The 16,060-nt window shown below is 39.5% G+C and overlaps 1 protein-coding gene across 1 annotated transcript in view; it reads right to left on the reverse strand.

Moving 5' to 3' along the window:
- Nucleotides 1-440: 440 nt before the first annotated feature.
- Nucleotides 441-16,060, reverse strand: part of MSH3 (mutS homolog 3) — a 226,955-nt gene continuing 211,335 nt past the window's right edge. Inside the window, exons 22-24 of the mRNA XM_058440757.1 lie at nt 12,040-12,169; nt 3,628-3,799; nt 441-1,160 (exon numbers count right to left, since the gene is read on the reverse strand). Of these exons, the coding sequence (XP_058296740.1) occupies nt 1,049-1,160; nt 3,628-3,799; nt 12,040-12,169 (414 nt within the window). The 3' untranslated portion in view covers nt 441-1,048. The remainder of the gene's footprint in view (nt 1,161-3,627; nt 3,800-12,039; nt 12,170-16,060) is intronic.

Here is a 16,060-nt window from a genome sequence, read left to right on the forward strand (position 1 = left end):
CAAAGTAGTAACCTTAATTTCATAATTACACCTTAAAAAAATGACAATTTCCATACACTTGAAAACACCAAAATTCAATGGGACATACCATCATCTATAGCAAGTATTCATTAAATATTTATTACTCAAATGAATGACAAATAATTTCATCCAACAATCTTTAAACTGCTTAATCCTGTGACAATATTTAATCTTTTAAATTTCATGACCTTATTCCTTCTGTGCTCTAGTTTTTAAAAGCTTGACAATTCTATTTCTTTTCTTTTTTCTTTTTTTTTTTTGAGATGGAGTCTTGCTCTGTTGCCCAAGCTGGAGTGTAGTGATGTGATCTCGGCTCATTGCAACCTCCACTTCCCAGGTTCAAGAGATTCTCCTGCCTCAGCCTCCGGAGTAGCTGGGACGACAGGTGTGAGCCACCATGCCCAGCTAATTTTTTCGTATTTTAGTAGAGATGTACTTTATATTTTTAGTAAAGATGGGGTTTTGCCACGTTGGCCAGGCTGGTCTTGAATTCCTGACCTCAGGTGATCTGCCCGCCTTGGCCTCCCAAAATGCTGGGATTACAGGCGTGAGCCAGCATGCCTGGCCAATTCTTTCTACTTCTTATAAAAATTCTTATGTTCTTGGTGGATAAACTGGTTGCATAATCAAATTATTTTAGTTCAAATGGATAGATTCCTGCCAGATTCACCCAGTTGCCAATTATCTGAACTGAAGCAAATAAAAATATGAAGTAAATTTTTATATCACCCTCCAAAAGCTTGGGAATTATATTCTGCCACTTAAGGCTTTACTGGACTTACTGTCCATGAAATTTTCTAATTACAAAGTGGAAGTCTATTCAAGAGTGTTTATACTTAGAAAAGTTAGGAAGACAGAAACCTGAAAAGACTGTCTTCAGAAAAACCTCTCTGCTTCCAATAGGAATATACCATGGTCATAATTTTATGCTCACATGTCACACAAAGATAGGCTGTTACTGGAGAGTTATTTTGTACAGTTGGTATTTTTAATTCTCCATTTTTTGTTCACAAATGTAGTCTTCATTTTAATGAAGAAGAGAAGTCTGTGTTTCTTCCATTTCAAACTCCTCTGTCCACTTCTGCAGGTCTTGTGCATTATGCATCGTCCATAACTCTGCAAAATACTTGAGTCTCTTCCTGGGGAAAAATAAAATACTACTTATTTAATAAATGAAATTGCTGGGAGACAATACGTCTCATCAGAAGCTATGAAAAGTCTATAACATTTGAATACCGGGTAGGCTCTATAGTTAGGAAGCTGTGTCAGTGTCACCCTTCTGGTGAAAGGAGCTTTCAGAGCTGCTACTATAATCAAGGGACCCAGGTTACCAATTGCCACTATTGCCTTTGTGCCTTCTCCTAAAATCCTTACCCCTGCCAGCCCCAGAGGGGAGAACTTGACCTTCTCCTCCTTCAAACTCTGCTAGAGGCTGGTGGTGTGTGCTTACTTGTACCTGGAGACAAGAAACTCCTATGAAGTGTTCCCAGGAAGAAAAGTAACACCAACCGAAAACAATGAAGCTAATTAAAGAGTAAAACGCCAGCGTAACACAGACTTACTTTTTTTTTTTTTTTCCTGCAGAATAGCAACCCAACTGAGTATTTAGGGTATGGAGCTAGGGCACCTAAGTTCCAATTACTGCTCCACCATCAAGTAGCTGTGTGACTCTGGGTCAGTGTCCTGTCCTTGCTGGTCTCACTTTCCCCAACTATACCATGAGGATAAGGCTGCCATAAGGATGAAATGAGATAATGTATGTAAAGCAATGAGAAGAGTAGCTGGCACAGTGTGTAGGCTGCTGCAAATGACTGCTCAGAATGGTTTCTACACACAGTAACCATCCAACAAATAACAACTATTATAACAAATCCACACTAAGGCCCAAGATTCAGTTTGATTTCTTTGATCTGGCCAAAGGAATTGATGTGATAAACACTTTTAGAAAAAAGGTAAAATAACAAATACAGTATCTGGATAAATGATCAGATTCCATCCCAATGCAACGTCTTCTAATAATTCTCTTATCTTGTCAAGATCACTTCATAGAGTTCAAAATGTCACTTACTAGTTGGAAGAGTTAAAATATTTATGAGTAATCTGTGAGTTTTTTAGCTCTTGCTTTATAGGCCATATAGCAGAAACAAGAATATATGAAAATATAGAAATTGCCATATTTTATTGCTATCTTGCATATATTTCTATAGCAAATTTAGAAATTGACATATTTTATTGCTATCTTGTATATATATCCTTTGTAGTAAAGTTTTATTCTAGGTTTTTTTTCAGAGAAAAAGAACAATAATAATATGGCAACTAAAGAGAGTTTAATTTGTCTCTGGACTTTGCAGAGGAAGAGGGCTAAGTTTATTTTTAAATTCTCATAGATACTTTTCCCTCAGGAAAAATTTTATATTAATCTGGCTTGTAACAGAAATAGGCTGAAACTGATTATGCCACTTTGCTTCTGTTTTGGTATTGTGATTTAGAAATGAGCCAGAAAAGAGTGTCACTAGAGGAGGCTGTGTGCCATTTGTAGAGTCCAGCACTCTGGACTTGGTCAACTACAGTATATGAAAGTGGAGAAGTGCAAGGTGGAAGCACAGGAGAAGGAGGTAGGGAAAGAGAAGTTAATTGCACTACTGTACTTTGGTAAACAAGTTAGCAACTGTTTCTTTAGCTAGTATGACAGGCATTACTATTTCAATATTGAAATTTGGTAATAATTCCCAGAATTATTACCAAATATTAAAGAATATTACTGGAGTATAACACAGGGACACCAGTAGCCAGCCAAGATTTTCTATTCGATCAACAGTCTGTTCATCATGATCATATGATTATCAACCAGGGTACTAATGTACCCAGCATATCAGGCTCCCCAAGTATGGCAGGGGTGGGGCAGTAGGTGGATGGGGAGCTTATGTTGTTTTAGAATTTTATATTTGGGAAACAAAAGGGTATAATGTACTAATATGATATTTTCCTAGAAATATCTTTCTTTCAAAGTGTATCTCAGGTTTACATTAAGATTAATTTATGTACTGACTACATACTAGCTGGATAGCAAGGGTAAAGATGGAAAGTATTCCCATAGGCGTTTAAAGTGACAGCAGCCTGTTTAGAATGAAAAATTTGTCACAATCTACAAAATAAGTGACATGTGGATATTGACTATGATTGCCTGTTATGTAATACTATTACTTTCATTAAGTTCTGATAGAATTTCTGGATGTAATCGTTGCATATCTGAATAAAATCTACAAATAAAAGAAATCTTCTGTAGGTTCTCAATATCTTCAGTAACCTTTGGCATACTGAATCTTTAAAGTAATGAATGTGGCACATATTAAGGAGTTAACTTAATTCTTTATAAAAATGACCAAAAAACCAATTTAGCAACTTAATAATGATCTAATGAAGATGGACTGAATTCACCTGAGCTTTGCAAGAACTGTTTTCACTTCATCATAATTAAATGGTTGAGAATATTTGAAGAGGTGCTTAAAAGTAGACCTGATGTTCATTTTTAGGACACTCCTCTCTTTCTTGGACAACTTACAAGGTTTCATTACAAACGAAAAAACGCAGCATAATCACTCTGACCTTTTCGTATTTATTAATCCTTCCAGCTCTTTTGACTTGTGGGCTGCTTTCTTCAAAATTTCTGCAGGAACATCTGCTAGTTTAGCCACATTTAATCCATAACTCCTTGCTGCAATTCCTCTAGTTATTTGGTAAAGGAAGGTGACAAAATCAGGGACTTGTTCTTCTGCACCTGTGAAATAAAGGCAATCAAAACTGTGCCTGAAAGCTGAAATAAATTAGAGGATTAAAAAGGACATGTAAGTTCTCATAACTTTATTAAATCATACAGTCTGAAATCACTGTTCCTACTTGCCTGTTAGATCCATTTATCAATTTGATATGTCTAGAAAAGGATAAATACTGTTTTGAAACTGCTGTGTGCATATAGGACCTTTTAGCTCACTTAAAATAGTTTTTAACAATGATTCATTGCAAATTTGAACTGAACGTCTATATTAAAAAGAGAATGATTTATTTACTTTTTTAGAGATAGGGTCTTGCTCTATCACCTAGGCTGGAGTGCAGTGGCATGATCATATCTTACTGTAACATCAAACTCCTGGGCTCAAGCAATCCTCCTGCCTAGCCTCCTAAGTAGCTAGGACTACAGGTTCATGCCACCACCCTCAGCTAAATTTTTAATATTTTTTGTAGAGATTGGGTCTTGTTATGTTGCTCAGGCTGGTCTCGAACTCCTGGCTTTAAACAATCCTCCCTCCTCGGCCTCTCAAAGTGTTGGGATTACAGGCGTGAGCCACTGCGCCGGGATGAGAATGATCTTAGTACGTGGTTGATACAATATAATTTCTCCTTTTTATGTTTCTGAGACAGGGTCTGACTCTGTTGTCCATGCTGGAGTGCAGTGGCGCAATCTCAGCTCACTGGCAGTCTCAATCCTCCAGGTTCAAGGTGATTATCCCATCTCAGCCTCCCGAGTAGCTGAAACCACAGGTGCATAGTACCACACCTAGCTAATTTTTTTTTTTTTTTTTGTAGAGATGGGGTTTTGGCCATATTGCCCAGGCTGCTCTCGAACTTCTGGGCACAAGTGGTCCACCCGCCTTGGCCTCCCAAAGTGCTGGGATTACAGGCATGAACCACCATACCAGGCCTATAATTTCTCCCTTAAAAACAGAAAAGAAAATATTACATGTTGGCCAGTTTAAATAACAGGATTGAGATGTTCTGGTTTATTAAATATTCAGGTTAACTAAGAGCTATACATACCGGATTCTGTTCAGTACCACCCAGATCCCACTTAGGACTAAAGAGTTTATTCCCTCAGCTGTCAGAAAGATTGTTGGCCTGCAACCCTCGACTGTTTGCCTTCTTTGGAAATTGTTGCAGCTGAAGGGAGGGGCTTCACCCAAGACCACATCCCACTTTGGGGCAGCCTGCAGCCCGTGACTGGTTGTTGTAGGTAGCCTCTAAGATGGCCACCAAAGACCTCTGCCTGCTGGTGTTCACGTGCTTGTGTCATTCTCTCTCTGTGTCATTCCTAACCAGTGACTCACTTCGAACGAACAGAATATGGCAAAAGTGATGAGATGTCACTTCAGAGATTAGGTTACAGAAAGATTGTGGCTTCTGACTTGGGTACTCTCATTTTGTTGCCTGCCTGCTCTGAGGGAAACCAGCCGCCATGTTGTGGGCTGTCTGTGGAGATGCTCACATGGAAAGAAACTGATGTCTCCCACCAACAGCTGGCGAGAGCCTAAGGCATGCCAACAGGCACATGAGTGGGCTTGGAAGCAGATATTGGGAGGCTTGGCAAGAGCCATGTGTGGGCTGGGAAGCCTTGACATGGCTGCTGCCCTGATTAGTGACTGACTGTAGCCCTGTGAGGAACTGAACTACAGGGTCTCTCACAGGGCTACAGTTTTCAGCCTTAGAGGTGTTCAGCTAAGTTGCACCTGGACTCCTGACTCACAGAAATTATGAGGTAATAAATGTTTGTTGTTCTAAGCCGCTATGTTTTGGGGGGTAATCTGTTGCATACTGTTTGCAAATTATCCCAAACTAATAGAGATAACTAATAAAGGTATAGAGGTCTATCCCCCCTCACCCCAATTTGAGGTAACTCTGAAGGACCATTCTAGCCTCAGAGTTCTCTGCAGGGCTGGCTGAAGCCTTTTGACTATAACACAGCCCAGCATTCCCAATGAACCTCCTGAATGCAAATCTCAGAATCTGCTTCCTAGAGGACCCAGCCTGTCATATATATACATACACATGAACTTAAAACTTTAAAAGAACTGGGATATAATGAAGTACAATAATTATAATAAACCACTGCATGTAGTTTAAGCTAAAGCAGCTCAGGATATTATGTAACTTTTATTATGAAATTCAATATAATTGTGCTGCAAAATGTGCACTGTGCTGCAGAAATGTCCAAGGTGGACCAGAGTTACAAAGATTTCTACAATCCCAGTATACTTATGAATTTATTAAGAGCTTTTTCTCAATCATTATTTCATTTGATATATGTGTATGCTTTTCTTCTTTCATCAGTGAAAATTTAAAAAGCCAAAGACTGAACATGACAGAGAAAAACGACAATGGATTTTTCCTGGCCCACCTCTAAGAATTCGGCAGCAGACAGATAAGAGCTTTCCAAGGGTGGGTGCTGAAGTGGGAGGTGGAAAGAATGCCAACTCACTCAGAAACACAGACCCAAATTTCTGTTACAAGGCACTGAGAGTACCTTTTGCCCCCAAATGAACGTTGAGGAACACAGGTGCGGAAGTAGGTGGGAACAGATTAGGGAAGATGCAGCTAGAAGCCAGTGCCTGCAAACCTGGATAATTTTTTGTTACTCTTCAAAGTTCACAAGACTAAGAGTGAAGTGAAAGGCAACAGGCAATCAAAAAAAGCCATTTCTTATCTTTAAGACAGAAAAATAGTTTATCACTTCAACTGTGTTAGTCCTAACTGATCTCCCTGTCTCCAGCTCTCCGATATAATCTAAATTCCATGCTGACCTTTCTAAACAAGATTCATTCATCTGTCTGTCTGTCCATCTATCCATCCATCCAGCCATCAGTATTTTCTGGGAGCCTAATAAATGCTACAAAATCCCCCTACCCAAAAATTTGTTAATGAATTTTTTTTTTTTTTTTTTGAGATGGAGTTTCGCTCTTGTTGCCCAGGCTGGAGTGCAATGGCGCAATCTCGATTTACCACAACCTCCACCTCCCGGGTTTAAGTGATTCTCCTGCCTCAGCCTCCTGAGTAGCTGGGATTACAGGCACGCACCACCATGCCCAGCTACTTTTTGTATTTTTAGTAGAGACAGGGTTTCTCCTTGTTGGTCAGGCTGGTCTCGAACTCCCGACCTCAGGTGATCTGCCCACTTTGGCCTCCCAAAGTGCTGAGATTACAGGCGTGAGCCACTGTGCCCGGCCTATTAATGATTTTTAATTTTTTTTATATAGTGTGTATGTGTGTATACATATATACGTATATATGCATCTATATGTACATATGTATATATATGTGTAAATATATACACATATACATGTATACATATATGTATATGTATGTATGTGTATCTATGTATGTGTATGTATATATGTATGTGTATGTATATATGTATACATATATATGCATATGTATATATGTATATATGTATACATATATACAGAGTGCACAAGAGATAGTTGTAACAATGTTCTTATATATATAATTATATATATAATGTATAATATAGCTACAAAATATAGCTAACTTACATAAAATATTTCACTGCTCTGAATACCTTGTTAACATACAAACAGTTGCTGAGTGTGTCATTATATGCTGGTCTCCACTTTAAATTATGGTAGTTCTCACATCTTCAAGGTAAAGAACGTGACCACTCTTCTATAATCACCTGGGGGATCTCTTTTTGTAATTATGTACTCCTTTACCCTCTGTGTGGGAGAGGGGTTGGGGGTGCTGGTAGGATGGAAATACGGAGTCAGAAAAAGCCACATGAGAGAGAATAAAACTTGTTTTATGAGTAAAACTCTGTTTCTTTACAGGCTCACAGCAAAAGTTCTTGATGAGGATGTAACTACTTACAAGCTATGGCCATTTCTTAAATGGACATTATTAAAATGTTTACCTGGCACTGCTTTGAGTCAGTGGAAGTAATAATTCATGTTTCTGCTTATTGTAGGGAAACTTAGCAAGATTTATATTTAAGCCAAACTTCTCTAAGTAGTTATTAAAGAGATGTGTGCTGACAAATAATTTCTGAAGTTGCTTTTAGAACAGATTCATAAAAATTTAGGGGTGAGTGAAGTTAGGTGACTTGTCCAAGATCGTACAGATTGGAATAGACTAAAACACAGGTTTCTTAACTGTTTGTCCATTGTTTTACCTATCACATCATGGGAAACAGAGTATTTTAGAAGCCATCCAAAAGACCTGTGGGGCATTTTACTGATGACCTATGCAATGGCCTCTACCTCATACAGAAGAGGAGAAGTTAAAGGAGAGGTAATGGACGAAGCACAGATATAGCCAGGAACAATACTGGAAGGCAGCAGGCAGTGGAGCACTGTTTCAAAATTCTGAGTGAAATGGTTTTCAATCTAAAGTTTGAATCCCGGCTGAACTATAAATTCAAACATGGAAGCTATAGAGTTCTTTTTTTTTTTTTAACTTTTAAGTTCAGGGGTACATGTGCAGGTTTGCTATAGAGGTAAACTTGTGTCACGGAGGTTTGCTGTAGTGATTATTTAATCACCCAGGTATTAAGCCTTGTATCCATTAGTTATTTTTCCTGATCCTCTCCCTCCTCCCACCCTCACCCGTCTAGTAGGCCCCAGTGTGTGCTGTTCCCCGCTATGTTTCCATGTGTTCTCATCATTTAACTCCCACTTTATAAGTGAAACATGCAATACTTGGTTTTCTGTTCCTGCATTAGTTTGCTAAGGAAAATGGCCTCCAGCTTCATCCATATTCCTGCAAAGGACATGATCTTATTCTTTTTTATGGCTGGATAGTATTCCATGGTGTATTTGTACCACATCTTCTTTAACCAGTCTACCGCTGATGGGCATTTAGGTTGATTCCATGTCTCGCTACTGTGAATAGTGCTGCAATGAACATACGTGTGCATGTGTCTTTATGACACCACAATTTATATTTCTCTGGGTATATACCCAGTAATAGGATTGTTGGGTTGAATGGTAATTCTGTTTTTAGGTCTTTGAGGAATCACCATAAGTCTTACACAATGGTTGAACTAATTTACACTCTCACCCAGTGTATAAGCATTCCTTTTTCTCCACAACCTCACCAGCACCTGTTATTTTTTGACTTTTTAATAATACCTATTCTGACTGGTGTGAGAAGGTATCTCACTGTGGTTTTGATTTGTGTTTCTCTAATGGTCAGTGATGTTTTGCTTTTACCATTCTGTACATAGGAATGGGCAAAGATTTCATGAGTAAGAGGCCAAAAGCAATTGCGACAGAAGCAAAAACTGACACATGGGACCTAATTAAACTATAAAGCTTTTGCACAGCAAAAGAAACTATGAACAGGGTAAACAGGCAGTGTACAGAATGGGAGAAAATGTTTGCAAACTATGCATCTGACAAAGGTCTAATATCCACCATCTATAAGGAACTTACTCACATTTATAAGAAAAAACCAAACCCATTAAAAAATAGGCAAAGGACATGAACAGATACTTTTCAAAAGACAACATACACATGGCCAACAAACATGTGAAACATTTTCATTCATGAAAAATCTCAAAAGTTTTACCTCCTTTAGTTGATATTAGTAGTAGCCTAATTCAACATTTATTCCACCCCTAAGAAAACCTTGATTTTATAAGGAATTAACTCCCTAATCATTTAACTCAGGGGGCTAGGTCTTCAAAGCCAGCTCCAGAAGTTGATCCTGATTCATGTAGGCCCATCAAAGTCACCCCTGCCATCCTCTGCTAAGGAGTGGTTCAAGAAGGAGCCTGTTACTCAATTCTGAAAATGCAATGAGGCAATCGTGAGATACTGGAAGGCATCTGAGAAAAAGTTCCCTTGTTCTAAGAAAGAGTGAACAGGAAATGCTTGTCTCTTCTTCCTTTGGACATTCTGGACATGATGCCAGGAAAAGCTGCAGTCATTGTCACTAACCTGATAATAAAGCTGGCCAGGCAGGAAGACAGAGGAGCTGAAGCCCACTTTTCCTCTGGAAGTCATGGAACATGGGATTATATATACTGCATCCTTTTGTCTGAGCCAGTGTGAGACCGAGTGTTTTGTTCCTTGCAATCACATGCTTAGAAGAGGGGTAAGAGAACTCCTAGGATGCCGGCAAGGCAGGCTGAGGATGACAGCTGTGCCACAGGCCCAGACAGAAGCCAGTTCAGATGAGCTGGAGGACAAAGGGCTCCAGGAGGAAGGGCCCCAGTGGACAAATGGGAACCAGTAGGTTCGTTTGTGTGGAAAAGCATCTAGAGAGGCATTTTATGAAGCTATCTGAGGGTACAGGAAGATTCAGCTATAGACTCAAAAACAAAACAAAACAAAATGGAAAAAATAAGGACAGTCAATTCTTATTTTTGAGAAAATAGAAAACGTTGTAAAAGAAAGAAATGTACTTGTCTCCAAACTTGATTCATCAGTAAGCAATGCTTAGCATGGCAATAATAATGAGAACAACAAATATGAATGACATACAATAAATGTGAAATGACTATACTGGAAGGACAGAGGAAGGGAAAATTGAAGATTCTCAATTAACACAATGAGAGATCCATCAATAATTTGTCAACTTGATGAATCAAGAGACAGGAAAATATGGGTATTACTTAGAAATACAACAGAAATGGGGAAAAGTGTTGAAAGTAGTTGCCTTGGGACTAGGATGGGGAAGGACATGAACTGAAGGGGCGGAAGCTTGTCAGCAGGAGCCTTTTAGCACCATTGAATTTTAAAAATTATGTTCATTGATAAAAATTAAAATCAGCCAGGCAAGGTAGCTCATCCCTGTAATCCCAGCACTTTGGGAAGCGAAGGCAGGAGGATCACTCGAGTTCAAGAGTTTGAGACCAGCCTGGGCAACATAGTGAGAGCCCCTCTCCACAGAACACACAAAAATCAGCCAGGCATGGTGGTGTGCGCCTGTAGTCCCAGCTACTGGGGAGGCTGACATGGGAGGATCACTTGGGCCTGGGAGGTTGTGGCTGCAGTGAGCTGTGATCGTGCCACTGCACTCCAGCCTGGATGACAGTGACACCCCATCTCAACAAAACACAAAAATTAAAATCAATAAAATAAAATGCCCAGAACATTTAAGGGAAAGGTACAATGCTCTGGGTTAGTTTTCAGTTCACATCAAATGCTTATTAGTGGCACTGACTCCTCTTCTTCCCTGTTGGTGAACTCTATTCTCTTTGTCCCAAGGGTTTTAGCTTAAGTCTCCTCTTGTCAACCTGGATGCAGATTAATAGATACAAAACTACTTCCATGAGAGAATTTATGATGTGTTTTTCAAGATTGCATGGTGGTGAAAAGCAGGAACTGCCTAACATTACATTTATCTTAGGCCCAGTGCTTTGTTTTATTTGGGCCAGTTGCCTGATTTCTTTTTCAGGTCCATCCCTATTACTTTTCCAAAACAAAATCTGGACTCTGGGGTATCTTGCATGATGGATTTTCCATTGCAGCATACCAATTGCGCAAACCACCACAGGCCTACAGGCTGGTGGCTTAAAACAATTACTACTGAATTATGGCACTTACATGTGTTGCTATTGGCTAATGGTGTTCTTTTTCATAAAATGTCTCATTTCTGTGACACCAGTAACTGGAAAGACTAGGAAAAATATTGTAGATTTCCTCCATAGCAGCTCTAGCAGAGGGGAACAGAAGAGAACCCAGAAGCAGAAGAAGTGAATTCTAGGCTCATTTTAGCCCCCATCTAAGTGGCTGACATGGTCAAACCACTTTACCTGTCTGAGATTCAGTTTCCTTATAATATTAAAATAAAAACCTATGTCCAGTACAGTATATGGCCCTTAGTAAGTTAAATGATATTTTGGGGAAAATATTGGGCATTTTTAAAAGATGACTAATTATACTCTACAGTTGACTGTCATCTGTACTGAGATGAATCATGTAAGAGTACAAGGCACTAAGAGGAAAACCTAAGTGCCCCCTCCACCCACACCCTATTACTGTAAAAAAAGAGAAAAGGGTTGCCACAACAAATGAGACAAGGAAGACCAGAGAAGGACTCAGAGATAGCAAGGATAAATGTAAATTCTACTTGACCTAAAGCTTAGCAAAAATGAATCCTGACATATGTTATTTATAGCTCACATTCACAGCTTTCATTATTAATAAGCAGTAAGTTCATGTTCCAACAAACTTTGAGTTATCAAACACGAAAACCAATATTTGTACCAACTGCAGGAATATTTCATACCTGGATCCAGTTTGCTTTCATCCTCACTGACCAAGAATCCCATGTGGTAATTCCCCACCTGGTGTGAGTAATTTTTTTCTAGTTCACAAACTGGCGGATAATGGGTGACAAACAGGGTTAAAGATTTCACCTAAAGCAATAAGACAGAATAAATGTTATTTCATTTTTAAATTTTATTGTAATTAAAATCTGTCTTCAACTTTCTTTTGAAAAATTTTAAATCTTCCTAAAAGTCACAAGAAAAGTACGACCAACTATTATATACTGTTTATCTAGATAATCAATTGTTAATATTCTGCCATATTTCCCTTCTTCTTCCTCCTCCACAGACACAGACATTTTTTCCTGAACCATTTGAGAATTAGTTGCAGACATCATGACACTTCATCCCTAAAGATTTAAGATTCTATCTTCTGAGAACAAAACATCCTCCTATATAACTAGAAAACAATTATTACACTCAAGAAATATATTACTATTATATAACATATACAGTTCCTAAATCTCCCTAATTCTCCCAACAATGTTTCTTTTTGTCTCTTTCCTTTTTTATCTTTTATGACATGGACATTTTTGAAGTATCAAGTATCCTTTCGTACAGGAATAGAGTGTGGGTGGAGGGGGCACTTACGCTGTTTTGCATAATGTCTTTCAGTTTGGACTTTGCTATTTCCTCCAGACATCATTGCCAGTGAGGACTAAACTCTGTTTTTTTTATCTTACCCAAATTCCTACCTAAGGGGTCCAGGGAGTCATGCCCTACAAACTATGGATTCTCATCAGATGGGTTTTATTTGACCCTGTATATTGTGACTTGCTTTTCAATATGACTCCGGCACAACATTATGAGACAAGGAAAAAATATTTAACCCCAAAATATATTTCCTTGCCACGCCTTAAATTGCCCTGCAAACTCTCTTGTGAGAAAAATCCACATTCTATAAAGAATCCCCTTCCCCCTTTGTTTTCCTTCCTTTCCAGATCCACGAGATAATCAACTAAGGGCCAGGCACCCTTTTAGGTCTGATACGAAACATTTTACAACCTGCTCTCTCTGTGAAGTCTGCTATCTGAGAGATTCCTCTGCACAATAAAACTTGGTCCCACAATCCTTTATCTTAACCTGAACATTCCTTTCCATTAATCCCAGGTCTTCAGATAAACTCAACCAATTGTCAACCAGAAGATGTTTAAATTTACCTGTAGCCTGGAAGCCCCTGCTTTGAGTTGTCCCACCTTTCTGAACCAAACCAATGTATTTCTTTTTTTTTTTTTTTGAGACAGAGTCTCGCTCTGTCGCCCAGTGGCACGATCTTGGCTCACTGCAAGCTCTGCCTCCCGGGTTTACGCCATTCTCCTGCCTCAGCCTCCTGAGTAGCTGGGACTACAGGCGCCCACCACCACACCCAGCTAATTTTTTCTATTTTTTAGTAGAGACAGGGTTTCACCGTGTTAGCCAGGATGGTCGCGATCTCCTGACCTTGTGATCCGCCCACCTCGGCCTCCCAAAGTGCTGGGATTACAGGCGTGAGCCACCGCACCCGGCCAAACCAATGTATTTCTTAAATGTATCTGATTGATGTCTCATGCCTCCCTAAAATATATAAAACCAAGCTGTACCCTGACCACCTTGGGCACATGTTCTCAGGACCTCCTGAGGGCTATGTCACGGGCCATGGTCACTCATATTTGACTCAGAATAAATCTCTTCAAATATTTTACAGAGTTTGACTTTTGTCGTCGACACCAGGAATATTCCATGTATATGTAGGTGATGGGTCCTTCCCAGTGCATCACATCAGGTGGGACGTGATATCAGTTTCACATAACTGGGGATGCCAAATTTGATTATCTGGTTGAAGAGGGTACCCACTAGATTTCTTCACTATACCTTTTCCCTTTGTAATTAATAAATAACCTGTGGCATGATACTTTGAGATATATGAATATCCTTTTCTCCAACAATCTTTCATCCAAAGGTTTTTATAATCTATTGATCATTGCTGTCTGAATCAGTTGTTATTATAGTGGTTATTAAATGTTGATTAAAAAATTCTTCCTACATTTATTTGTTGGTATTCTGTAAAGCAGAGGTTTCACTTTTCCCCACTCACCTCCCCCATTTTAAAGTTTATTTTTGTTAGTGTCAGTATGAATTAACAATTTTTTTTTTTTTTTTTTTTTTAGAGACAGGGTCTCAATCTATCATCCAGGCTAGATTGCAATGGCACAATCATAGTTTACTGTAACCTCAAACTCCTGGGCTCAAGGGATCCTCCCACCTCAACTTCCCAAGTCGCTAGGACTACAGGTGTGCGCCACTATGCCTGGCTAATTTTTTATTTTTATTTTTTTGTAGAGAGGGGTCTCACTGTGTTACCCAGACTGGTCTTGAACCTGGGCTCAAGGGGTCCTCCTGCTTCGGCCCCCCAAAGTGCCGGGATTACAGGCATCAGCCAATGCACCCAGTCTCATGGATTCTTTAATAAGCATTATTTTAAGGCATATTTTATATATTCTGGAAACCTCTATCTGGAGGAAAGTTAACACCAATCTTAGCCTAAATATTGGCAGAAGGAGGTAATTAAATCAAAGAACTCCAGTTTTGATTCACTTGCCATTCACCTTATTAAAAGTCTGAACATGTGCCTTCTTTGTGATAACAATAACAAATACACGTAATAAGGCAGGATTTCTTTAAAAAGCTGTGCTTAAAATCTGCCCCGAGGGATCTTAGGACCACTTATCTCCATGGTGCTCCTTCTCCAAGCTGATAGGCACTTTAGCAGGAAGACCTAAGGGTCTGGGATCTGACACTGTGCTCCTCAAGGCTGTTCTCTGCCTGCAGCAGCAACACATGACCTCCCTTATTGCTCCTCTCTGATCTCTCTTCCCTATCCAAAGATCAGAAGGAACCAGGAAAATAAAGATTTTCATCCATAAAAAGGTCAGGGAAGTTTCTGGTTTCCAGTCTAGCATATAAGAAGGTTGGAGGTTGCCTCTCCATCACAAGGAAAAAGTAGAACCAACTGAAAAATCAACTCTTTTTAGATCTGTAAGAAAAATGAAGTCACAGGCAAACCACTGTCCCCCAAATTAGAGACAGACAAGCAGATACAAAGAATCACAACTTTCCGGAGCTGAAACGCAGGCAGAAACCTCTGAAGGAACCAGTATCAGGGTAGGAAAACTGGAACTGGAACTGATCAATTGCTGGAGGCTCAGTGTCAACAAGTCTGAGAGTCAAAAAGTCCAGGGGAACCGAGTCATGGGGGAAGGGGGCACACTTTTGTGAGTTTTACTCCCAGGAGTTCCACTTGGTTCTCACAATAAACACTGGAGTAAATTCCCCTTATGCTTCAGGCAAGGGGAAGAAAGAAATAACTATTTTGAAATGCACCAGGGCACTCTGTTCTTAACAAGACCTGCCCTCAGAAGAAACTACTTAAGCGGAGCCTAACCTGCTGGGGTTTTATCAGAGCCTCACCTACCTAGCGGAAGGGAAAGACTCAACTCCAGTCTCCTCTAGCCTTCCATATGAGAGAAAGGAAACACCCAACTCCAGCCCACTCTAGCCTTCCTATCCCACCTGAGGAGTAGGAGGAAGGTAAGACTGAGACTTAATCATAGGACTCCTCCCCTAGACCCTTACCAGCACATTACTAAAAGCTAATTTACAGCAGTTCCTTTTGCCCAATATATCATAGCCAGCTATCAAGAAAAAGTCGCAAGACATACTAAAAGTAAAAACCCACAAATATGAAGAGACAGAGCAAGCATCAGAACCAGACGTAGCTATGGCAGGGATGTTGGAATTATCAGATTGGGAATTGGAAGCAACTGATTAGTATGCTAAGGGCTCTATGGTTAACACAGACAGCATGCAAGAACAGATGGGCAATGTAAGCACAGAGATGCATATTCTAAGAAAAAACCAAAAGGAAACACGAGAGATCAAAAACACTGTAATGGAAATGAAGAATGTGTTTGATGAGCTTACTGGTAGACTGCACACAGCTGA

The sequence above is a fragment of the Hylobates moloch genome, unplaced genomic scaffold (assembly GCF_009828535.3).
Source record: "Hylobates moloch isolate HMO894 unplaced genomic scaffold, HMol_V3 SCAFFOLD_6, whole genome shotgun sequence".
Classification (NCBI taxonomy): Eukaryota; Metazoa; Chordata; class Mammalia; order Primates; family Hylobatidae; genus Hylobates; species Hylobates moloch.